Source organism: Podarcis gaigeae (assembly GCF_964106915.1).
Source record: "Podarcis gaigeae genome assembly, chromosome: 4".
Lineage (NCBI taxonomy): Eukaryota > Metazoa > Chordata > Lepidosauria > Squamata > Lacertidae > Podarcis > Podarcis gaigeae.
Genome location: NC_139677.1, coordinates 34,220,142 through 34,239,540, shown reverse-complemented (window position 1 = coordinate 34,239,540; position 19,399 = coordinate 34,220,142). Strand labels below are relative to the sequence as shown.

Below are 19,399 nucleotides of genomic sequence, written 5' to 3'. Positions count from 1 at the left end.
CTGCACCATGAGGAGAGGGAGTACAAATAACGGTGGTCACACTCTTGTGTGAATGTCAACATTTCTGAACGGCCCGGGTGATTTCATTGATCCGGGGAATTCCATTTCTTCCCCTCGCTGGCTCCCCACTGCCAGACCCCTCACCCAACCTCGCCTGCCTCCGCCCCGCGGCACGGAGCTGCTCTGCCGCTCAAAAGCAGACGAGAGACCTGAGCGTGGCAAGGACAAGGCCACGCGGTGGCGAAGCCGATGCCTCTCGTGACATGGCTGCTGGCGGGGAAGGCCCCTCCCCTCCCCTGCCTCCCTCTTTCTATGATCCGGGGTCCTTGCAGAGCGGCCGATCACGCAAAAGAAACAGAGACATAGAGAGACAGAGCGCCTTAGCAGCGCTGCCCCGCGCACGGTGCATGCTGGGCCATCCCTCCCTCCCCGCCAGTCCTCCGAAGCTGCGCCGCGCTTGACACCCGTGCCTCTGGTCTTTTCTTTCCCCCGCTTCTTCTTTCCCCACTCCTCCTCCCTGCCCCCGCCCGGCCGCGCTCTCTCTCTCTCTCTCTCTCTCTCTCTCTCTCTCTCTCTCGTAATTCCCTCCCTCCCAACATGGTGGTGCTGGGCTCCGGGTGACCCCGAGCGGGGGGAGAGGGCGGAGGCGCAGCGCGGAGGCCCCTGCTCAGCCATCGCCGACCATCTCGACAGCCGCGCGTACGCCTAGAGCGCCTAGGCGGCCTTCCCCTTTTCCCACTCAGCTCTCAGGCAGGCCTAGCCGGGCCGGGCCGGGCCTAGCGCCTTCCCCTTCCTTCACAGCCCTCAGCGGCGGCGGCGGCGGCTGCTACCACCACCACCCTGCGCGCTCCGGCACAGCGGCCTAGGCCAGAAGGCGACGCGGAAGAGGAGGGGCGGCGTCTCGCTGTCAGGGGGCAGCCCGTCCTGCTTGCAAGCGGCGCCTGCTGGGCCCAAGGCGGGAAGCGGCAGCGCCAGGTGAGTATCGGGGGGGAGGAAGGGCGGCCTCTCCCCGCCCTGGGCACTTGGTTCCCCTTCGCAGCCCCCCGGGTGGGGGGGGGGGTCGTGGGATTGAGAAGGCCGCCCCTTCCCTTCCCCGGCCGCACTTTTCGCCCTTGTGCGGGGAAGCGAGGGAGGAGAGGCGGGCGGGGAAGCGCCGTTCACAGCTTCTCCAAGGGCTGGTTCTCTCTGTTTTTATTTTTTGCCCAGGTGTGTTTTTTCTGCAATAGTGTGAGGGGAGGCAGCGGGGCTTTTTTTGGGGGGGGAGCGCTAAAGTACCGGGTGCTCCGTGTCTGCAGCACCTGGGCGCGCGTATCGGGAGCCGGGCCTGGCTGCGCATCGTAAGTGCTGCCGCCGCCGCTCGCCCGCCCCAGACAAAACACGCTTATCAAGGCCTTAAGACGGGAAAGTTGCCTCCTCGAGTGGGGCCAAAGGTCTGATAAGCCCGCCGCCTTGTTCCCCCAGCAGTGGACTCTGCTATTATTTTATATTACATACATATATTAATATATGATATTATATAGATGGGGTGTGTATTATTCCGTTGCTGCTGCTGGCCTGATCTAACCTGCTTTTTCCTTTGTTCATCCTCCTGCGAGCAGGCTTCCGTCAAACGTTTGCATGCAACATTTGTCCCTAAGAGTTAGGAGCGGGACTCCCGGTCCACGTGGGTAGCATGGCTCTTCTGGTTGTGTGTAGTTGCCATCGAACTGAATTATGTGGCGGCTGTTGTGTAGCTTGACGGTTTCTGAGTAGAATTAGAAATCAGAAATTTGCACACTTTCCCCACAAGGTTTTGTTTCATTTTTTAAATTGGGTGACTAGAAGCCACATTTCCGTCCCTTAGTTTAATCGGATAATTGTTGCTGTCTGTTTCGCCTCTTTGTCACTACTTACTGTCCTAGGCTTGATGCAGGTGCCTAAACTGAAATTGTAACTGTTCCTCATGTAAACAAATACTCCATAACAAATGTTTACATTTAAAGTTGCATTGGATGCAGATTTGGGCTTCTGCAGTGGCAGTTCTGTTACTTCTGAAAATTTCCCAGCTAGAAAGCAGGACCTTAGCTCAGGTAACCTCTATGCAAGGCAGTATATATGGTCAGTAAAGGGACTTATTTTCCGTGTTCTGTAAAAATGATTATCAGAAGTAAGAGGATGACTGACTTTTAAAATACATCTCTTCTAAACATGTGGAAAATTTGAACACAATTTTAGAGCATGTTCAAGCATCGCAAAATCAACCTCAGGTTAACTCCAGCGCCACTTTGCTGCTGTGTGCTAGATGAGTGGCTGGGAACCTCCAGTCCATGGATCTGTTAGACCCACTGAGCCTCATAATGCTGGCCCACCAGGCTATTTTTGGTGATCCACATCCACATTTCCCATGTCTGACTTATAGATTCTTTCTTTGCAGTTCTTGCCACAGCTACTTCTTTCTTTGCAGCTGCAGCTTGAATTCAGTCTGATGCAGGAAGAATTGGGAGCACAAGAGTGTGCACCATTTTGTCCTTTGCTGCTGTGGATTGAAGGTACAATCACCTGACACCATATGACAGCTGACTGACAGGTGGGCAGTCCCGCCCACTTGTCAAAGTGGTTCATGAAGGGCTGGATATGTATACATCCAGCTGTCTGATCCAGTTGCATGCCACTGTGCTAGTTTTTTAAAGTCCAAATGCACTTAGTAAAACTCTACAAGTTAGGTTGAGGAACAAGTCTGACAGGGAAATAAACCCATACTAGATATTTATTTGACTGAAGGGAGTAGAAAAAGTACACCAAGCTGGTGCTAATGATGTATGTAAGATATTGTAGTTAACTTAAAGCTAAAGAAATTTTCTGCTCACAGTTTTTATACCATGAATGTGTCACAGGTGTGGATTTTAGTGGCAGTGTTTGCTGAATCTGATGACTGCAACCCCTAGACATAGTCCATGGTTTTTGATTAAGGGACGGAAATTCTTACAGCCAGATCTATGCCACTTCTTTTCCTTCAGCTGTTTCGGTGTAGGCACGCCAATCTCAACTATTGAGATATTATTGGGAGGTTGAGGGTGACGAATGTGCACTCTTTCTTGAATAGCTCTGGGAGGGAACGTGTGGCTTGCATCCGTCCCTAGTACAGTCATACCTCAGGTTACAAACGGCTCAGGTTGCGTTTTTTTGGGTTACAGACCCACCGAAACCTGGAAGTACCAGAACAGGTTACTTCCGGGTTTTGGTGTTTGTGCATGTGCAGAAGCGCTAAATCGTGCTTTGCGCACACACAGAAGCACCAAATCGCAACCCACGCATGCGCAGACGCACTGCTGCGGGTTGCGAACGTGCATCCCGCACGGATCACGTTTGCAACCTGAGCGTCCACTGTATCCACTAAGGATAGAATCTCCACTACCATTATTGGATGTTGTAATTTAGCGTGGATGACCCCTCCATTGTAGCAAAAAGGATTAACTGTATGATCAGGAGGGAGTTAAAAATAAGCCTGGTCCTTAGTCCATTTGGTGACCAGTTTTCATCTTGTATGTATTGCCCTGATTCTGGCAGACTTCAAAATAGTAATGCCCAAGTAGGACCTTAAAGTAGAGAACACTTGCTAAAGTGAGAGCAGTTTTCTCCAGCAAAGGAGATATGTGTTCATAAGTTGATGCAAGTACTTGTTGAAAGTATAAAATGCATGGGATATGTATTCTGATTCAGGGGTCGCTACTACATGCGACACAAGCAACTAGAGCTGGATTGGGGATATAATATTATCTTCACAATTCAAAATATTTAGGCAATATATATTATATTTGTGGGCGTTATTCTAAGCACAGCAACTATAAAGGAAATGGTTCTATAGTCTGATATCCACATGTTAGGAAAAAAAATCCAGTGCAACTAGTTCGTTTCTGTGAAAGAGCCCTAAATGTCTTTTCAGATGCCTTTGTTGTAAGGCTTTTCTCCATTCCCATCATATCTCTCCCCTCCTTTTTATTGTTGGCTCATCATCCCTGGCTTGCTGGAGCTGATGGGAGCTTAAGTTAAGCAACAACTTGAGAGCTAAATGTTCCCAACTCTTGATATATAAGATAGAGCCATACATGAGCATGAGATGATCAGTGATCTGAAGTGGGGAGCCTCTGTGAATAGAGGATGCCTGCTGCTTTAGATCATCATGCTCTCACATGTAGGGTCCCAAACTGTTTACAAACGATATACACAACTCCTTCTTGTGTGTGTTATTTACATATTAGGCAATCAAAATACCTGAAAAGGGCTTATCACAGTCAAATTCTGTTAAACTTTCCTGACTGTGGCTGTGATCGCACATAACACTAAAACAAGCCACAAATTTTCTAGCAGATGAGCGAACAAGCCATGGCTTCTTTCTCCATAACTTGGTTTGTTTTCCAGCTGCTTTTGCCTCATGCCTTTGTAGTTTGGCAAGCAGCTAGTTAAGATAGCCAAACAAATCATGGTTAAGCAAATATTTTGGGCTTTGAGAGGATGATGAACCATAGTCAAAACAAGCCATAGTTTGCTGGGCTGGTTTCACATATTAAAACAAAACCATAGTAAGTGTAAACAAACAATAGTGTAGCATTATGTGCGAATAAGGCTGTTATTGGAAGCTGCAGAAACATAAAGGCTTGGTTTTGTTTTATGTATAGAAAAATTGAGATTGGTACAAAATATTAGACAATTTCTGAACTCCTGTGTTTCCTTAATAAGTTTGTGTGACATAGGGTTTAATTGTTTTCTCTGCTTTTTTTTAAAAAAAAACATAGTTGGATTTTAACTTTATTTTCAGGAGTAAGGTATCCAGTATGCCATTTTTATTTAGAAAAGTTTATCTGGTTTTATCTTAGACGCAAAGCAGTTTAGAGTAAATATTTAGAATAATGCAAATAATATTTCTGTTGTGAATTAAGTTCTTCAGTCCCCTCCTGGTGTTTTGTGTATCTTCGTGCAGTTTTGCCCCCGAATGTGCTGTCTGCTTCATTTGCTGATGTTTGAGTGTTCTAGAGAAACGCCATTAGGCAGTTACCCACTAGAATGAATGTTCTGCTAATAAGAACATAATCCATGCGAATGTAATCCATGCAGGAGACACGTTTGCAACCCACAGCGCCTTGTCTGCGCACATGTGGGTTGCGATTTGGCGCTTCTGTGCAAAGCACGATTTAGTATTTTTGCGCATGCGCGAGCGCCAAAACCCAGAAGTAACCTGTTCCAGTATTTCTGGGGTTTGGTGTGTCTGTAACTCGAAAACGCACAACCTGAAGTGTCTGTATCCCGAGGTGTGACTGTATAAGCCAAATGGCTCCTTAAATCAGGGTTACACTTGCCAAAACTGTATGTGTAGGTGCCATTTTGGGGGCCAGCCAACTCAAATGTTGTATTTTTCAATACGACTTTTTGGTTCCTGAAATTCGTTCTGATTGTGCAGATAAAATGTCATGGATAGAATTCTACAAGGATGTGTTGTTAGTGTGTGAAAACGGATAAGATCCAAAATCTCTCTGGCCTGTCCTCAGATATCTATAATCAATTTAATTCTAAACTGAACAATTCATCTATTACTCTCCCTTCTCTTCTGCTTACCACCAGGAGAAATCTCCTAGGTGGTGACATGGTAGTACCCTGTTTGTGGGATGTCCTTCCCTTAGACATGTGACTGGTGCCAATAACAAGTCAAAACATGCCTATTTGCCCAGGCATTTTAGGGTTTTTTGTTCCTGAGTGATCAACTTGCTGGGTTTCCTCCTATGTGAATTTCATTACTCTTACGCTTTATTTCTAAAGTTTGTAAAACCGCAAATTATTCTTCCAGGTAGCTTTCAGGTATAATACTTCATGGTTGCAGTGGGATCATTGAAGAGTTAAATCTAATCCCTCATTGACAATATTTTTCTAAACTGTGCTGTATACTAATTGGCTAATGTAGTTGCTTAGTCATATTTGCTGTAAATGAATAGAGCACTATATGGAAGGTTAGACTTTGTATCCAGGTTGCTTCTTTCTGTTTTACTTCCACTCCTTCACTATATTGCCTAACTCTATTGCCTTGTTAACCCCAGAAACATAAAGCAGCGAACAACCCCAAACTTGTGCTCACTCTTTTTAGAATTGTAATTTTCCCTGGGGTCTTGTGATGAAGCCTGTGATATACATTTTCTAAATAAATATGGACATTTTGGCCCATATGTCTTTGGCCACATTTGCACATCAGGCTAAACCACGAAATGCAAAAACTAAAGCAAGCCCAACCAATCCTTAGATGTTCGTGTCCTGTCCTCTCATGCATCTGGAAGGAGAAGCTTTTACTTTCATTTCCTCTTAAGCTGTGCTTGTCATTTTGTCTGAATCTGGGACCATATTTTATCACTAACTGTGGTCATTTTCTATATAAGCTGACTTAATAACTGATGGTTTGAAATTGGCTTACTTTGAAACTGACCATAGTTGGTGTTAAACCACAATCCTGGGTTCAACCAGAATGACAAGTTGAGTTTAATGGAAAGTGAAAGTAAATGCCTCTGAAGTTGTTGTTCTGGTTACACAAGGGAGTGTGGAACAACCACGTGATTTGAAACATACACGGGGTTATTCCTATTGATGCATATTGTGGCGAGCCTTAGTTTAGTGTGACATGAGAATGTGGCCTTTGTTTAAAAAGCTAAGCCCTCCAAACTTCCCAGAAGCTGGGGTTGGTTAGGGCAGAGCAATTTATTTTTCTAAAAGGAAATGTACTTCTAGCAGTGACCGGTGTGGTGTGGCAGAGCCCCTCTCCCAACATCTAGGCTGGACTGAGCAAGGCATCTGTACAGCTCCAACCTCCCTGCCCACCCCCCTCCAGATAAGCCACAGAGATGCCCCAGCCGGTATTTGGTACTTGTTTATAAATGTTCATAATGAGATCTGAGAGAAATCGCAGTGCTCATATACAGAGCTTTAAAAATAGGAAAATGCAAGTTCACTCAGTTAGGTATACAGTGGTACCTCAGGTTAAGTACTTAATTCGTTCCGGAGGTCCGTACTTAACCTGAAACTGTTCTTAACCAGAAGCACTACTTTAGCTAATGGGGCCTCCTGCTACTGCTGCGCCGCCGGAGCACGATTTCTGTTCTCATCCTGAAGCAAAGTACTTAACCCGAGGTAATATTTCTGGGTTAGCGGAGTCTGTAACCTGAAGCGCCTGTAACCCGAAGCGTAAGTAACCTGAGGTACCACTGTACTTGATGATGATCTAGTGAGGAAGAAGATAGTATTTTCTCTTTTAACAAGGTCTCATTTGTCATTTGCATAACAAACATAATCAAAAAGAAAACTCAACCTCAAAATCAGAGAGGTTTTATAAAACATTGTTCACCTTTACTTCATACAAAAGAACTTGGCTATGAATTAGAGTCAGATCATTGGTCCATCTGACTCAGTATAGTCTCCTGGCTCTGCAAGGTTTCAGAGAGGGATCTCTCACAGCCATACCAAGAGATACTGGGATTGTACCTGGAATCTTTTGAATGCAAAGCATGTGCTCTGCAACCACTGAGCTATAACCCTTTGTTGTAGTTACTTTAAGCTATGGTTTAATGTGAACAAGCAGCATGCTGGTTCAAGCTGTTGAAATTGCAGGCAGTTTCCTTCTCTCCCACTCTTGCTACTGTCAGGAAACAAAGCATGGTCTGACTTGTTGTATCATCCGAATCTGAGCTCATGGTTTGTTTCTGTTCAAACAAACCATGAACAGAAGCATGCCAGTTCTTCACAGGAAACCAGGTTATTTTGTCTATGTTTTAATGTGACATGTGAACCAGGCCAGTGTTCATGACGTGACCATTTTTCTTGTTTTAAGAAATTATAAACACCGGCGTAACATTCTTGGATCTACATTTAATTTTAAGCAGGCTGTTTTTAGAAAATAAGAAACTTTCAGTACTTAAAAAACATTTACAAGAGCAAAAATCCAATTCATTTTTTTAGATGTGTGGGGTTTTTTACAATCATTTTTATTCATCCTGAGTGCAGTAAATAGTACAGCACAAATGAACTTCTAAAAGAGCATCATGTAGATTTTATGCATTAGACGATCTTAATCTTTATATAACTGATTAAAAAAACTGAAGTAAGATATTGTATTCTAGGTCCGCAGCCAATTGAAGGCCGTTTGGCAACGTGCAAGAACAACCTGCTGAAGTACTGGAAGAACATGGTATGTAGAATAGTTGTATCTTAGATATTGTGTTTTTATCAGCAGAAATAATTTCTCTTAATAAAACTGCCTTACAGAGAACAAATTTATGAAAGAAAACAATATTTATGAAGGTATTATAAAGTGCTGAATATTTGAGTACTTGATTGCCATATCATGTGCTATGGTCTTTTGAAAATTTGCAGTTTCCATTAATTAGCAGACTAACCGTATGAATGATGTAGCCTGCAAGTTGCTCCACAAATCAAGAATAACTTGTCTACTGTATGCTAGTTGCTTGTGGACAGAATATAAATTGGATCAGCTTTTGTCTTACCTTAACTGCTGAATGAACTTTTAGTATGCATAATGAATGGCATACCTTTTGTAAGTGTGAACACTTTTGACGGCTCATCTGGTATTATTCTGTTCCAGTATCACCTTTTTGTCAATTGGCTCAATGTCAAAAATCTCATGTTGCTACCACGTTCCTGGAAACAGTCCTAATTCACTTTATTTTAACATCTTATATTAAGTAACCAGTTTTAGTCTGGTTACCACAAAGCAAGCTAGTTTTAACTGCACTCTGATTTTATTGTTGCATGATGAAATACATGCTGAAATTCAGACATGCTGCTTGCTGTTGGTGGGGTTTTAAAATATCCAGTACAACAGCAGCTTTTAATTTGGTATAGTAGGAATCGTGAAGTCTTACCAAATTATTTCCTTTGTGCACTAGTTTGTGAACAAGAGAAATAAGATAAGACACCTAAGTAGAGAGCAAAACAGTTATATCTCCTTTACAGGGTTGCATTCTCCATATTGAAAGCCTGTTTGTAGGTGCCCCTTCCAGCCCACTCCCAACCGAAATGAATAGGCAGCCTTTGCAAGCGGATGCTGTTTGCAGACAGTAAATTACTGGTGGTCTTAACTGTGAAAATTGTACTTTGCACCCAATATCAGCTATTATGTGAAAGGAAAATTACGTTGGAATGACGCTGATTATGAAAGCTGACTTCTAGCTGAATTTACTTTTAAACTGTTCTTTGTCTGTTATGCTGCTTTCACATGCATAATCTGTCAGTTCTTGGGTGATTTTTGAGATTGGAACCTCGGGTGGCAGCCAGTGACTGCTCAGCTGCACTTGCACTCACAGCATCTCTGGGTCCGCCCACCTGCTTTGCTGTCCAGAAAGTTGATCCCAACTTTAATAAGATGGGCAGGGTTGATCACTATTGACCATGCATTCATTCCTTGCACAATTTCATTCTGAACACTCAGCTTGAGATTTGGAGATGTGTGTTGCATGCCTCTTATTTTAGGTCCCTAGTTGACTTTTTGTGTTATGTAATTGGAGAGCTGAAACTCGTATAACAATAGGGCCAGCTCTATCCAGATGATAGAATATAGGGCACAAGGCTCATGTGAGCACCATGTTCTCAAGCATAAATTCACCTCTTGGAAAATGTGTTCTTCTGTAGAATAAAATAAGAGATGATGAAATTTGGCCTTTGGCCAAGGGATTCTGGCAGTTTTAAGTTTCATTAGTATATTTCATTGGGCCCCAAAGGCATCACATTTTATACATAGAGAGCAGTCACTTAAAAGGGATTGCAAATTGGTAATAGCTATGAAGAAATAAACAGAAGTGTTTCTATTCTAGGATACTATAGGCAAAGAATAAATATGTTCCGGGACTAGGTCAGCTCAGCCACTCAACACTAGTACAGGGTTTCCCGAACTTGGGTCTCCAGCTGTTTTTAGACTACAACCAAAAGTAAAGTAAAGGTAAAGGGACCCCTGAGCATTAGGTCCAGTCGTGGCCGACTCTGGGGTTGCAGTGCTCATCTCGCTTTATTGGCCGAGGGAGCCGGCGTACAGCTTCTGGGTCATGTGGCCAGCATGACTAAGCTGCTTCTGGCGAACCAGAGCAGCGCACGGAAACACCGTTTACCTTCCCGCCGGAGCGGTACCTATTTATCTACTTGCACTTTGATGTGCTTTCGAACTGCTAGGTTGGCCGGAGCAATGGGAGCTCACCCCGTCACGGGGATTCGAACCACCAACCTTCTGATCAGCAAGTCCTAGGCTCTGTGGTTTAACCCACAGCGCCACCTGCACTATGGCAAAATGTCCTCCATAACAGAGACAGTATTGCTTTATCAATTAGGAGCATAGGAAGCTGCCTTATACTGAGTCACACCCTTAGCCCATCTAGCTTAGTACTGTCTTCACTGACTGGCAGCAACTTTCTAGGGTTTCAGCCACGGGACATTGCCAGCTTCTCCCGAGCTGGGAATTGGATGGCAATTTTAAGTGTTTTGTCTATCCTCCATTTTACACTACCTCTAAGACAGTGTCTCCCAAACTTGGGTCTCCAGCTGTTTTCAGACTACAGTTCCCATCATCCTTGACCACTGGTCTTGCTACCTAGGGAAACACTGCTCTCTATCCATCTGCTCCTCTCTGTAAACGGGGTTCTGATGTGCATGGCTATCCTAAACCTGGGTGCAGACAGTGCTTCAGATTTCTGCAAAAAAATGTTTATAGGGAGAGATCCAGTGCTGCACCAGTAGATGCAACAGAATTTCCTAGTCCTCTCCTCCCCATTCCTGCCCCCCATCCCTATAAAGCAAATGGGGCACTGCTGGGGAAAAGAAAGAGAGTCTTAAGTCCAGTTTGCACAAGAAGATGTCTGTTGTGCAAGCAGGACACCACATTTGGATATCACTCATACTTCAGAATATTCTTATTTGCCAAATGCTTTATAGTCAGATTTGGAAAGAGTGAGTTCAGGAAATTTAGTGATATTTTTTTTCAGGTTAAGGGTTTAAAATTTTGTACGTAAGAACAGATAAGATCAGATTATAGAATTAGGTAAGACATTAATTGGTTCCGTTTCAGCAATGGAAGTCTTCAGCTGGAGAGCAAAAAGCCAGTGGGTGGCCTCGGGGTGCTGTGGGTACGAGTGTTGCTGAATAATCACTGGCTGACAGCGACATGACAGAGTAGAAGATCAGCCTTACATCTTATACCAGAGAAGCCAGATCACAGGAGACAGTTGACAGGTAAAATTTTGAAATGGAAATGTCCACTACAAATGGGTTGCTGAAAAGAAGAGTACAACCATTGTAAACTGCATTATTTTCATCCTGTGTTTTTCATTAATTTGCATTGTGGGAAATTTTTAGAACAGTGGCTGTTAAACCTTGTCAAGGTCAACAGAAGCCGTCCTAAGGCCACTGCAAATCTCATGGAATTAAACCCCACGTTTCCACCAAGTAAACACTCAGCAGGAAAGTTCAGCCAGTCTCAGGTCTCTTGATACATACATTTGCAAGCACGTGTTTGTTGCACTCATAATTCACATTTTTTAAGGCATATATCTAAGATGCTTGATGTATACACTTAAAAATGTGATGTCTGAAGTGGTCCTGGAAAACTAGGACATTGGTGTGATAGGTGTTTCCTGTGAGAGGACTACTGGGATTCAAAAGTACATTCTAAAAAATAGGCAGTTACTCATTAATCACCCCATGTCATGGGGGGACAGGGTCCATACAGCTGTTCTTGCTGTAATTAGAAAGGAGTGGGTCAGCATTCTACCCCTAGCTGCCTCGTGATGTCTGCAAAAACAGGTCTGAGAAGGGGTGAGAGGTTCTTGTATATAAAGAGCCATGGATGTAATAGGCTGTATTTTTTTCTTTCAAGTTTTGGTGGCCACTAAAGCTGAATCTAGTGGTGAAGTACCTTGTGGTGGAATTACTAATTAATTGTAATAAAATTGTGACTGGTGTCCGTATTAAGTTTTACAAAGAAATGTGTTGTATAGTGGCCTCATCTCTTAGGCTGAAGTGGGTGATGCCAGAAATACAGCCTTTACCAATATTGAAATAGACCTTCCGGCCATTCTATCCTGGGCCATCAAAGGCCAACCTATATAAAAGATAATATGCACCTCTAGGAAATGTATGGATTTGTCTTAGTGAGTCTCAAGGGCAAACCTGTAACCTGTAATTACAGGTTAGCCACCTCTGTACACTTCCTTACATTCCTAAGTTGACACATGAATAATGAAAGAGGACACTCTTAAAATTTCATAGTAATGCACAAGGCTGGAGTTGGCCTCGGGGTATATTGGGGCATATCCTATTGTAGATCTTTTTTTATCATGAACCACACCTTGAATTGATCCTGGAGGTCAACAGGGAACAAATGCAATCTCTAGATCTTTATTGTAACGTGTTTTCTTGTGACCTACATCAGAAAGCAGAATTAACCTTAAACCAGCTTAATATTTTGAGCCATCATTAAGGATGGTTCTTTCTAAAGTAATGCAGGGTAGTGGAATTGGTAGAAAGCTCTTCTAGCCACAATTGCAGTGCATTGCTCCAGGCAAGACTACAAGCCTGAGTGAAAGTGCATGGCTAAACACAACCAGTAGTGGAAGTAAAAATATCTTCTCCATTCCCCAAGGTTTTCTGGCCATCATAATTTCTGTCTTTCATGGATTTCGTTTCAATAGCCTGACTTTAATGAACTACCCAACTACAACTGGACTCTGGGAAATGTCTTGCATTGAATCTAGACAAATTCAAAAGTTGATTTGTAAAGGCTGGAACTTAGTTTTGGCAGCAGAATTATTATATATATTTGTGTTAAGATTTCTTGCAACACAGAGTGTGTGTTGGCTAATGATCACAATTGTTCGTTTAATTGCCTAGTTTGAAGCATGAACTTGAGGATGTTTAACTAAGCATAACTTTATTCATTTAGCACTATTAAGCCTATGCTTGGCCCAGCACAAGAGGACCAGCGACAACCTGTTTTTAATCAACAACACAAAATTGTGATCACCCCAATGTCACCGAATGGCCACAGCTTGTAAAAGGTAAATGTCATGAACTTTTTTAAAAAAATGGTGTTTCAAATGCAAATAATGCTTTTTATGCTTCCATAACAGCTTAATTAGCAAGTAGTCTTTAGGAGGACACCATAGAGCCAAATACTTTTGAAGTGTCTATCCCTTCTTTATATTGCTCTGAATATCAGTGTTAATATTCTATAAAATGTTGTCGTCCCGCCCCTGAGTTGTTATATAGGGGAGACTGTCTCTGGTTCAGTAATTGCCAGAAGCAGTCCACCACAGTCTGACCTTGGAAGAAAATGAAAGAATGCACAGATTTGGGAGAGATCTCCATGGTATCTTGCTGACAATGGGTGCTCAATTTGGCTAAAACAATGATTTTGTTCCAGAGACTTGGTGAAATTGGCAAGTGCAGCAGACTTGCATGCCTTTGCTTTTTCTATCCTAGGAGTTACAGTGGAGGCAACTTCTTGCAGAATGGAGAAGTTCCTTTGAGTGGCATTGGAATTGAGCCACCATATAAAATTGCTAGCTCATGCTGCAGTGTTCAGATTAGTGGGTGGGTGTGTTGCGATCATGCTTTCTGCAGTGCTATTCGGGGCTGAAAACTTAAGCACTTGTAACGAAATTTATTAAACAAAAGCAAACCTTTTGGTTTTGGCTGGGGTTAGCTAAATAATGATAACTTTGATGTTTTCTAAACTTCTTAAGCAAGTTATGTTTAATTTTAAAATGCTTTTGTTCAAATACACAAATACATTCTACACTGTATTTATTTAATGGCTGTTAACCTACCTTTCAGAGAATCTGTCCTCCACAAGGCAGTTTTCAGCATCATGTAACAACACTGATAGACTGAAATTCCATAATATTTATTTTTTTGAAAAGCAAACAATAAAATAACATTTAAAAGATAGCAGATAAAACAATTCTTAAAAAAAAGTGCCGTAATTTTTATCAAATGCTGGTTAGAATAAAGAAGAGGTAAAAATATTTTCCTGGGGAGGGTATTCTACAAATGCAGAATCATCACAGAAAGGGCTGTGTCCTTGTAGAAAACCAGCACTGTTGTAGAATAAAGTTTTAAGTAGCACAGAACTTTGGATATCTGAACAACATTTCATTATACTTACTAATAATAAAACACTGTCAGCTGAGCTTCTGGAAAGCTTAGAAACATAGGCTTGTTGGAATCTCGAAACATACCAAGGCCACTTTTTAATATAGCACAAGGATTAATATAGCTCAGCTGAGCTGGTACTGACAAAATACTGATAATAAGAAAGTGGCAAATTATTGGGACAGCTAAAAATGCGGAAGTATTGTAAACAGTGGTTTTTATGAAGCATTTGATGTGAGAATAGAAAGTACTATGTAAAAGCGGTGTACAGTATGTAAAAGTTGATAATTGCAAAAGTAGACAACTGTGAGTGTATGATGAGCAGCTTATATCTGTGTTTATTTCGTTGTAAGCAGCCTTAACCTATAGGTAACTTTGATTTTAAATCACTAGGACTGACTTCCAAGAGAATATGTTATTGGTATTACTGAATCACGTAATATGCTAGTTGTATCTCTTTTCCTCTTAGCTGCATACAAAATGCTCACGTTTTTATTTAAACCTTTACAGATCACCAGGAGAACCTCACTCTGAAAATATTGAAGCTAGCCGAATGTAAGTATAACTAGCATATCAAAAGAGTGCATTTGGTATACAGTGGTACCTCGGGTTAAGTACTTAATTCGTTCCGGACGTCCATACTTAACCTGAAACTGTTCTTAACCTGAAGCACCACTTTAGCTAATGGGGCCTCCTGCTGCTGCTGCGCCGCTGGAGCACGATTTCTGTTCTCATCCTGAAGCAAAGTTCTTAACCTGAAGCACTATTTCTGGGTTAGCGGAGTCTGTAACCTGAAGCGTATGTAACCTGAAGCGTATGTTACCCGAGGTACCACTGTCTTTTGTGTGAAACCCAGATGCAATATCAGAGTTGCATTACCTCCATTCTTCAACAGCTACCTTTAAGTTATACTTGAGAAAAATTATTCATTGTTCACTTCTTCAACATGATGGTTTGCCCAGATCAGGTACATTGAGAACACAATCATTTGCCTAGATTAGGTATGTTGAAATCAATGGGAAATCACATTAGTCATGACTTGACTTTTGCCACTGATTTCAGTGGAATCTAAGTGCAGCTAACTTGGCAAGGATCCAGTTCATAGATCTCTTTGATGTTTTTGCTATGACAGTTCCTAGAGCCAATAACGCAAGCTGCTCCTAAAGGTGAATTACAGCTCGCTGCCTTGGCAGGTAAACTGTGCTAGTGAAAAATGTCACATCACCCACCATGTGCTTATTCTGTATGGGAATATAAATGACTGCTCTGGATCACAACCAGAGGCTTCTTCAACTTTTATTATCTACAACTAAAATTAAGCAGTGTCCAATTGTTTAGTGATACAGAAAATACTAGGTCAGGCTCATGAGTAGAAAAGGTACCTGTCTAACTACCAGACTTTGTAATTTCTGCTTCTTGTTATTTCAATGTTTCTGATTTATGATACCTGGTTTATATTCTGTCATTTTCTTGTGGTGATTTATATATTTTATGTTTTGTAATGGACCACATTGGAAATCTTTGGATTGAAAGGCAGGCTATACATTGTCATACTACTATTAATAACTGTAAATAATTTGCTTCATTATACTTGTGCTTTTCATATTATTTTAACTTGTAATTCTTGTAACTGAATGATTTGTTGGAACCAAACTATGACAAGTATTGACCATAGCCCTGTCCTAATTAAGTACTTTTGAAAGTTCTGTTACTTAAATCTTTCCAGTTGAAAGTAATCACATTGAAATGCTGAGCTTGGGGAGGGTCTTTGCCCCAGACTTCGATAATCTACATTTTTTAAAGAAACAGCAGACTAGTTTACACATTCACAAACTATACTGTGCATCAGACCTTTTATATTATTATTATTATTATTATTATTATTATTATTATTATTATTAGCAGGTGCATCTTGCCTTTCAGGATCTCTTGATGTGCAATATCTCTTAAATTGAGAGAGATTACTTCAGAGCCTCACTAATCTGTGCTTTGCCGACCATTTGAATGAGCTTGTATATGAAAGCCATACTAATCCTTGTGCTTACTGTTTGGATGTTTGGTACAGGAAGCGAGCAGCTGCAAAGCATCTAATAGAACGCTACTACCATCAGTTAACTGAGGGCTGTGGAAATGAAGCCTGCACGAATGAATTTTGTGCTTCCTGTCCAACTTTCCTCCGTATGGATAACAATGCAGCAGCCATTAAAGCCCTCGAGCTTTATAAGATTAATGCAAAACTCTGTGATCCTCATCCCTCCAAGAAAGGAACAAGCTCAGCCTACCTAGAAAACAATTCCAAAGGTGCCCACAACAACTCCTGCACTGACAGAAAAATGAACAAAAAGGAAATGCAAGGCCCAAGAGACGACTTTAAAGGTAAGGCATTACCTTTAACACTAGCTGCCAGTATGCTTCAGGTCCAGTTTCAAGGTGTTAGCAGTAAGTCTTAAACAAGTGGAGACCTAGGCACTTGAAGGAGCATCTCTCTATACTAACCTGTCTGTGCATTAAGAGTAGCCAGTGAGGCTTTCCTTTGCCTCCCAGTTTTAGAGGCTGTATATTATGTAGAAATGGAGAAAAGGGTCATTTCTTTGCTGATGCCCAGTGATGGAAGACTCTCCCTTCAGAAAGAGGCACCTTGCTTTATTGTCTGATAAAGAACCGATTATTCAGTCGGGCATTTCTGTTGCTTTATACTGTGTCCCATTTTGTGTTTTAAGATTAGTGCTGTTGGTTTATTTTATGTACCTTATTTTTATTTGATGAATCCTTGTTTTAAATTAATTAATTACACCGCCTTGAGATCAAGCAGTATAGGGCAGGCTATAAATATTTGAATAAATAAAATACAATAAGGTGGCTTGTTTCAACAAACCATGGTTAAGATTAACCACCATTTTGAATTCTGACATGGTGTTAACCTGGTTAATTGAAATCAAAAGTGAAAAATTTGCAGCACCCCCTTTACAGCTGTGCCAGAGCAGAGTGGGGAGCTGTGAGACCAGGGAGATGGTTTATCGTGACACTGAACACAACCCTACTTTCTAATTCAATCTTTTGTCATAATAAAGTGCCAAAGTTGTTGTATGCCTGCTGAAGTTGGTAAATAGTGGGTCTCTGCTTAATACATAGATTTTAAACTAAGTTCAACAGAGGTTTTCTGCTTTGTGTTTAACATTGTAGATGTGACATTCTTAACAGAAGACAAAGTCTATGAAATCCTTGAGCTATGTAGAGAAAAAGAGGACTATTCACCTTTAATCCGTGTCATCGGGAGAGTATTTTCTAGCGCTGAAGCTTTGGTACAGAGCTTTCGAAAAGCCAAGCAGCATACTAAGGAAGAACTGAAATCTCTTCAAGGAAAGGATGAAGATAAGGATGAAGATGAAAAGGAAAAAGCTGCCTGTTCTTCTGCCATGGAAGAAGATTCGGTTGCACCATCATCATCATCATCCAGAACAGGCGATGCCGCGCAGGGGGATAACAACCTACAAAAATTAGGCCCAGAAGAAGTGTCTGTAGACATTGATGCAGTCAGACGGGTCTACAATAGATTGCTTTCTAACGAAAAAATAGAATCTGCCTTTTTAAATGCACTTGTGTACTTGTCGCCCAATGTGGAATGTGACTTGACTTACCATAATGTGTACTCTCGAGATCCTAACTATCTCAACTTGTTTATTATCGTTATGGAAAATGGTAATCTTCACAGTCCTGAGTACCTGGAAATGGCACTGCCATTGTTTTGCAAAGCAATGAGTAAGCTACCCCTGGCAGCTCAAGCGAAGCTGGTCAGATTGTGGTCAAAGTATAGCGCAGACCAGATCCGACGGATGATGGAAACATTTCAACAACTTATAACCTACAAGGTCATAAGCAACGAGTTCAACAGCCGCAACTTAGTGAATGACGACGATGCCATTGTCGCTGCTTCAAAGTGCTTAAAAATGGTTTACTATGCAAATGTAGTGGGAGGGGATGTGGACACGGATCACAACGAGGAGGAAGACGAAGAGCCAATCCCAGAATCCAGCGAGCTAACGCTTCAGGAACTGCTGGGCGAGGAGAGAAGAAATAAAAAAGGACCCCGAGTAGACCCACTGGAAACAGAACTTGGTGTAAAAACTATAGATTGCCGAAAACCACTTATCCCCTTTGAAGAGTTTATCAATGAGCCACTGAATGACGTTCTAGAAATGGACAAAGATTACACCTTCTTCAAGGTAGAAACGGAAAACAAATTCTCCTTTATGACGTGCCCCTTTATATTGAATGCTGTTACGAAAAACCTGGGATTGTATTATGACAACAGAATCCGTATGTACAGTGAACGGCGCATCACCGTACTCTACAGTTTAGTTCAAGGACAGCAGTTAAATCCGTATTTGCGACTCAAAGTGAGACGGGATCACATCATAGATGATGCTCTTGTCCGGGTAAGTGGCGTATTGGTGTAAAAAGGTGTTTGACTGTCTATGTTGGAAAATAAAATAGCTAGAAGCCAGATTGTTACTACGCTATCGACTCAGGTTTCCTGGTGTCTGAAGTATTATAAGCACTAGTTGAGGTTACTGCTGCTTTGCGGGACTGATGTGTGGAGGAGCGGCCTGCCATGTACACAGGTTTGTTTCTTATCATTCCCAGAATTACTCCTGGAAAAACATTTGAACCTATGTTAAACGTGTATGGCTTTTCTTTTGCTAAAACCAAAAAGCCATCACGTTAGAATTTTAATCTCTGCACAAATGTTCCTGGAATATTTTGATTTGGCACACTATGGCTTTTATCCACAGATGACCATTCAGAAAGAGACTTGAGGTTCTTGGAAGTTCATTGATGGATAATGGTACATTCCATGTTGTGACAATGGTGGGGGGAAATTACACTGCTTTATTTCAGGTGTGCATTTGATGGGGTGTATCAGTTGGCAATGCCCGTTTAACTATCCATCTCAGAGTGTCCCCATAATCTGGCCACATTCCTGGGCAATCATCACATGAAACAGTTTGTGGTATAAAGCAGCGGTCAGGTACTCCAGCGTGTGAGCCTAATAAGCCCAGTAGGCCTCCCTCTTTGTCCTGTGAAGCCATTTTCACCAAGCCACACCTACCTTCTACACCCCTGTTGTAGGTAAAAAGATTCAGCTCCCTGCCCAAAGTGGAATTTTCAGGCACTGTCAATTCAGCTAGCTGGTGCTGCTTGCAAAACCATGTTCCCGTACAAGCACCGATGATAA

General features: G+C 42.1%; 1 protein-coding gene across 6 annotated transcripts in view; it reads left to right on the top strand.

The window, feature by feature from the left end:
• Positions 1-377: 377 nt before the first annotated feature.
• UBE3A (ubiquitin protein ligase E3A) overlaps positions 378-19,399 on the top strand; it is a 33,184-nt gene continuing 14,162 nt past the window's right edge. The window contains exons 1-8 of one of the 6 annotated variants that reach the window (XM_083734241.1): positions 423-975; positions 2,414-2,528; positions 8,130-8,197; positions 11,081-11,244; positions 12,953-13,067; positions 14,674-14,718; positions 16,229-16,539; positions 17,347-18,599. In XM_083734241.1, the coding sequence (XP_083590367.1) occupies positions 13,048-13,067; positions 14,674-14,718; positions 16,229-16,539; positions 17,347-18,599 (1,629 nt within the window). In that variant the 5' untranslated portion in view covers positions 423-975; positions 2,414-2,528; positions 8,130-8,197; positions 11,081-11,244; positions 12,953-13,047. Of the gene's footprint in view, positions 976-2,413; positions 2,529-8,129; positions 8,198-11,080; positions 11,245-12,952; positions 13,068-14,673; positions 14,719-16,228; positions 16,540-17,346; positions 18,600-19,399 lie in introns of all 6 variants that reach the window. The other 5 variants (XM_083734240.1, XM_083734244.1, XM_083734243.1 and 2 more) reach the window with 5 other exon arrangements.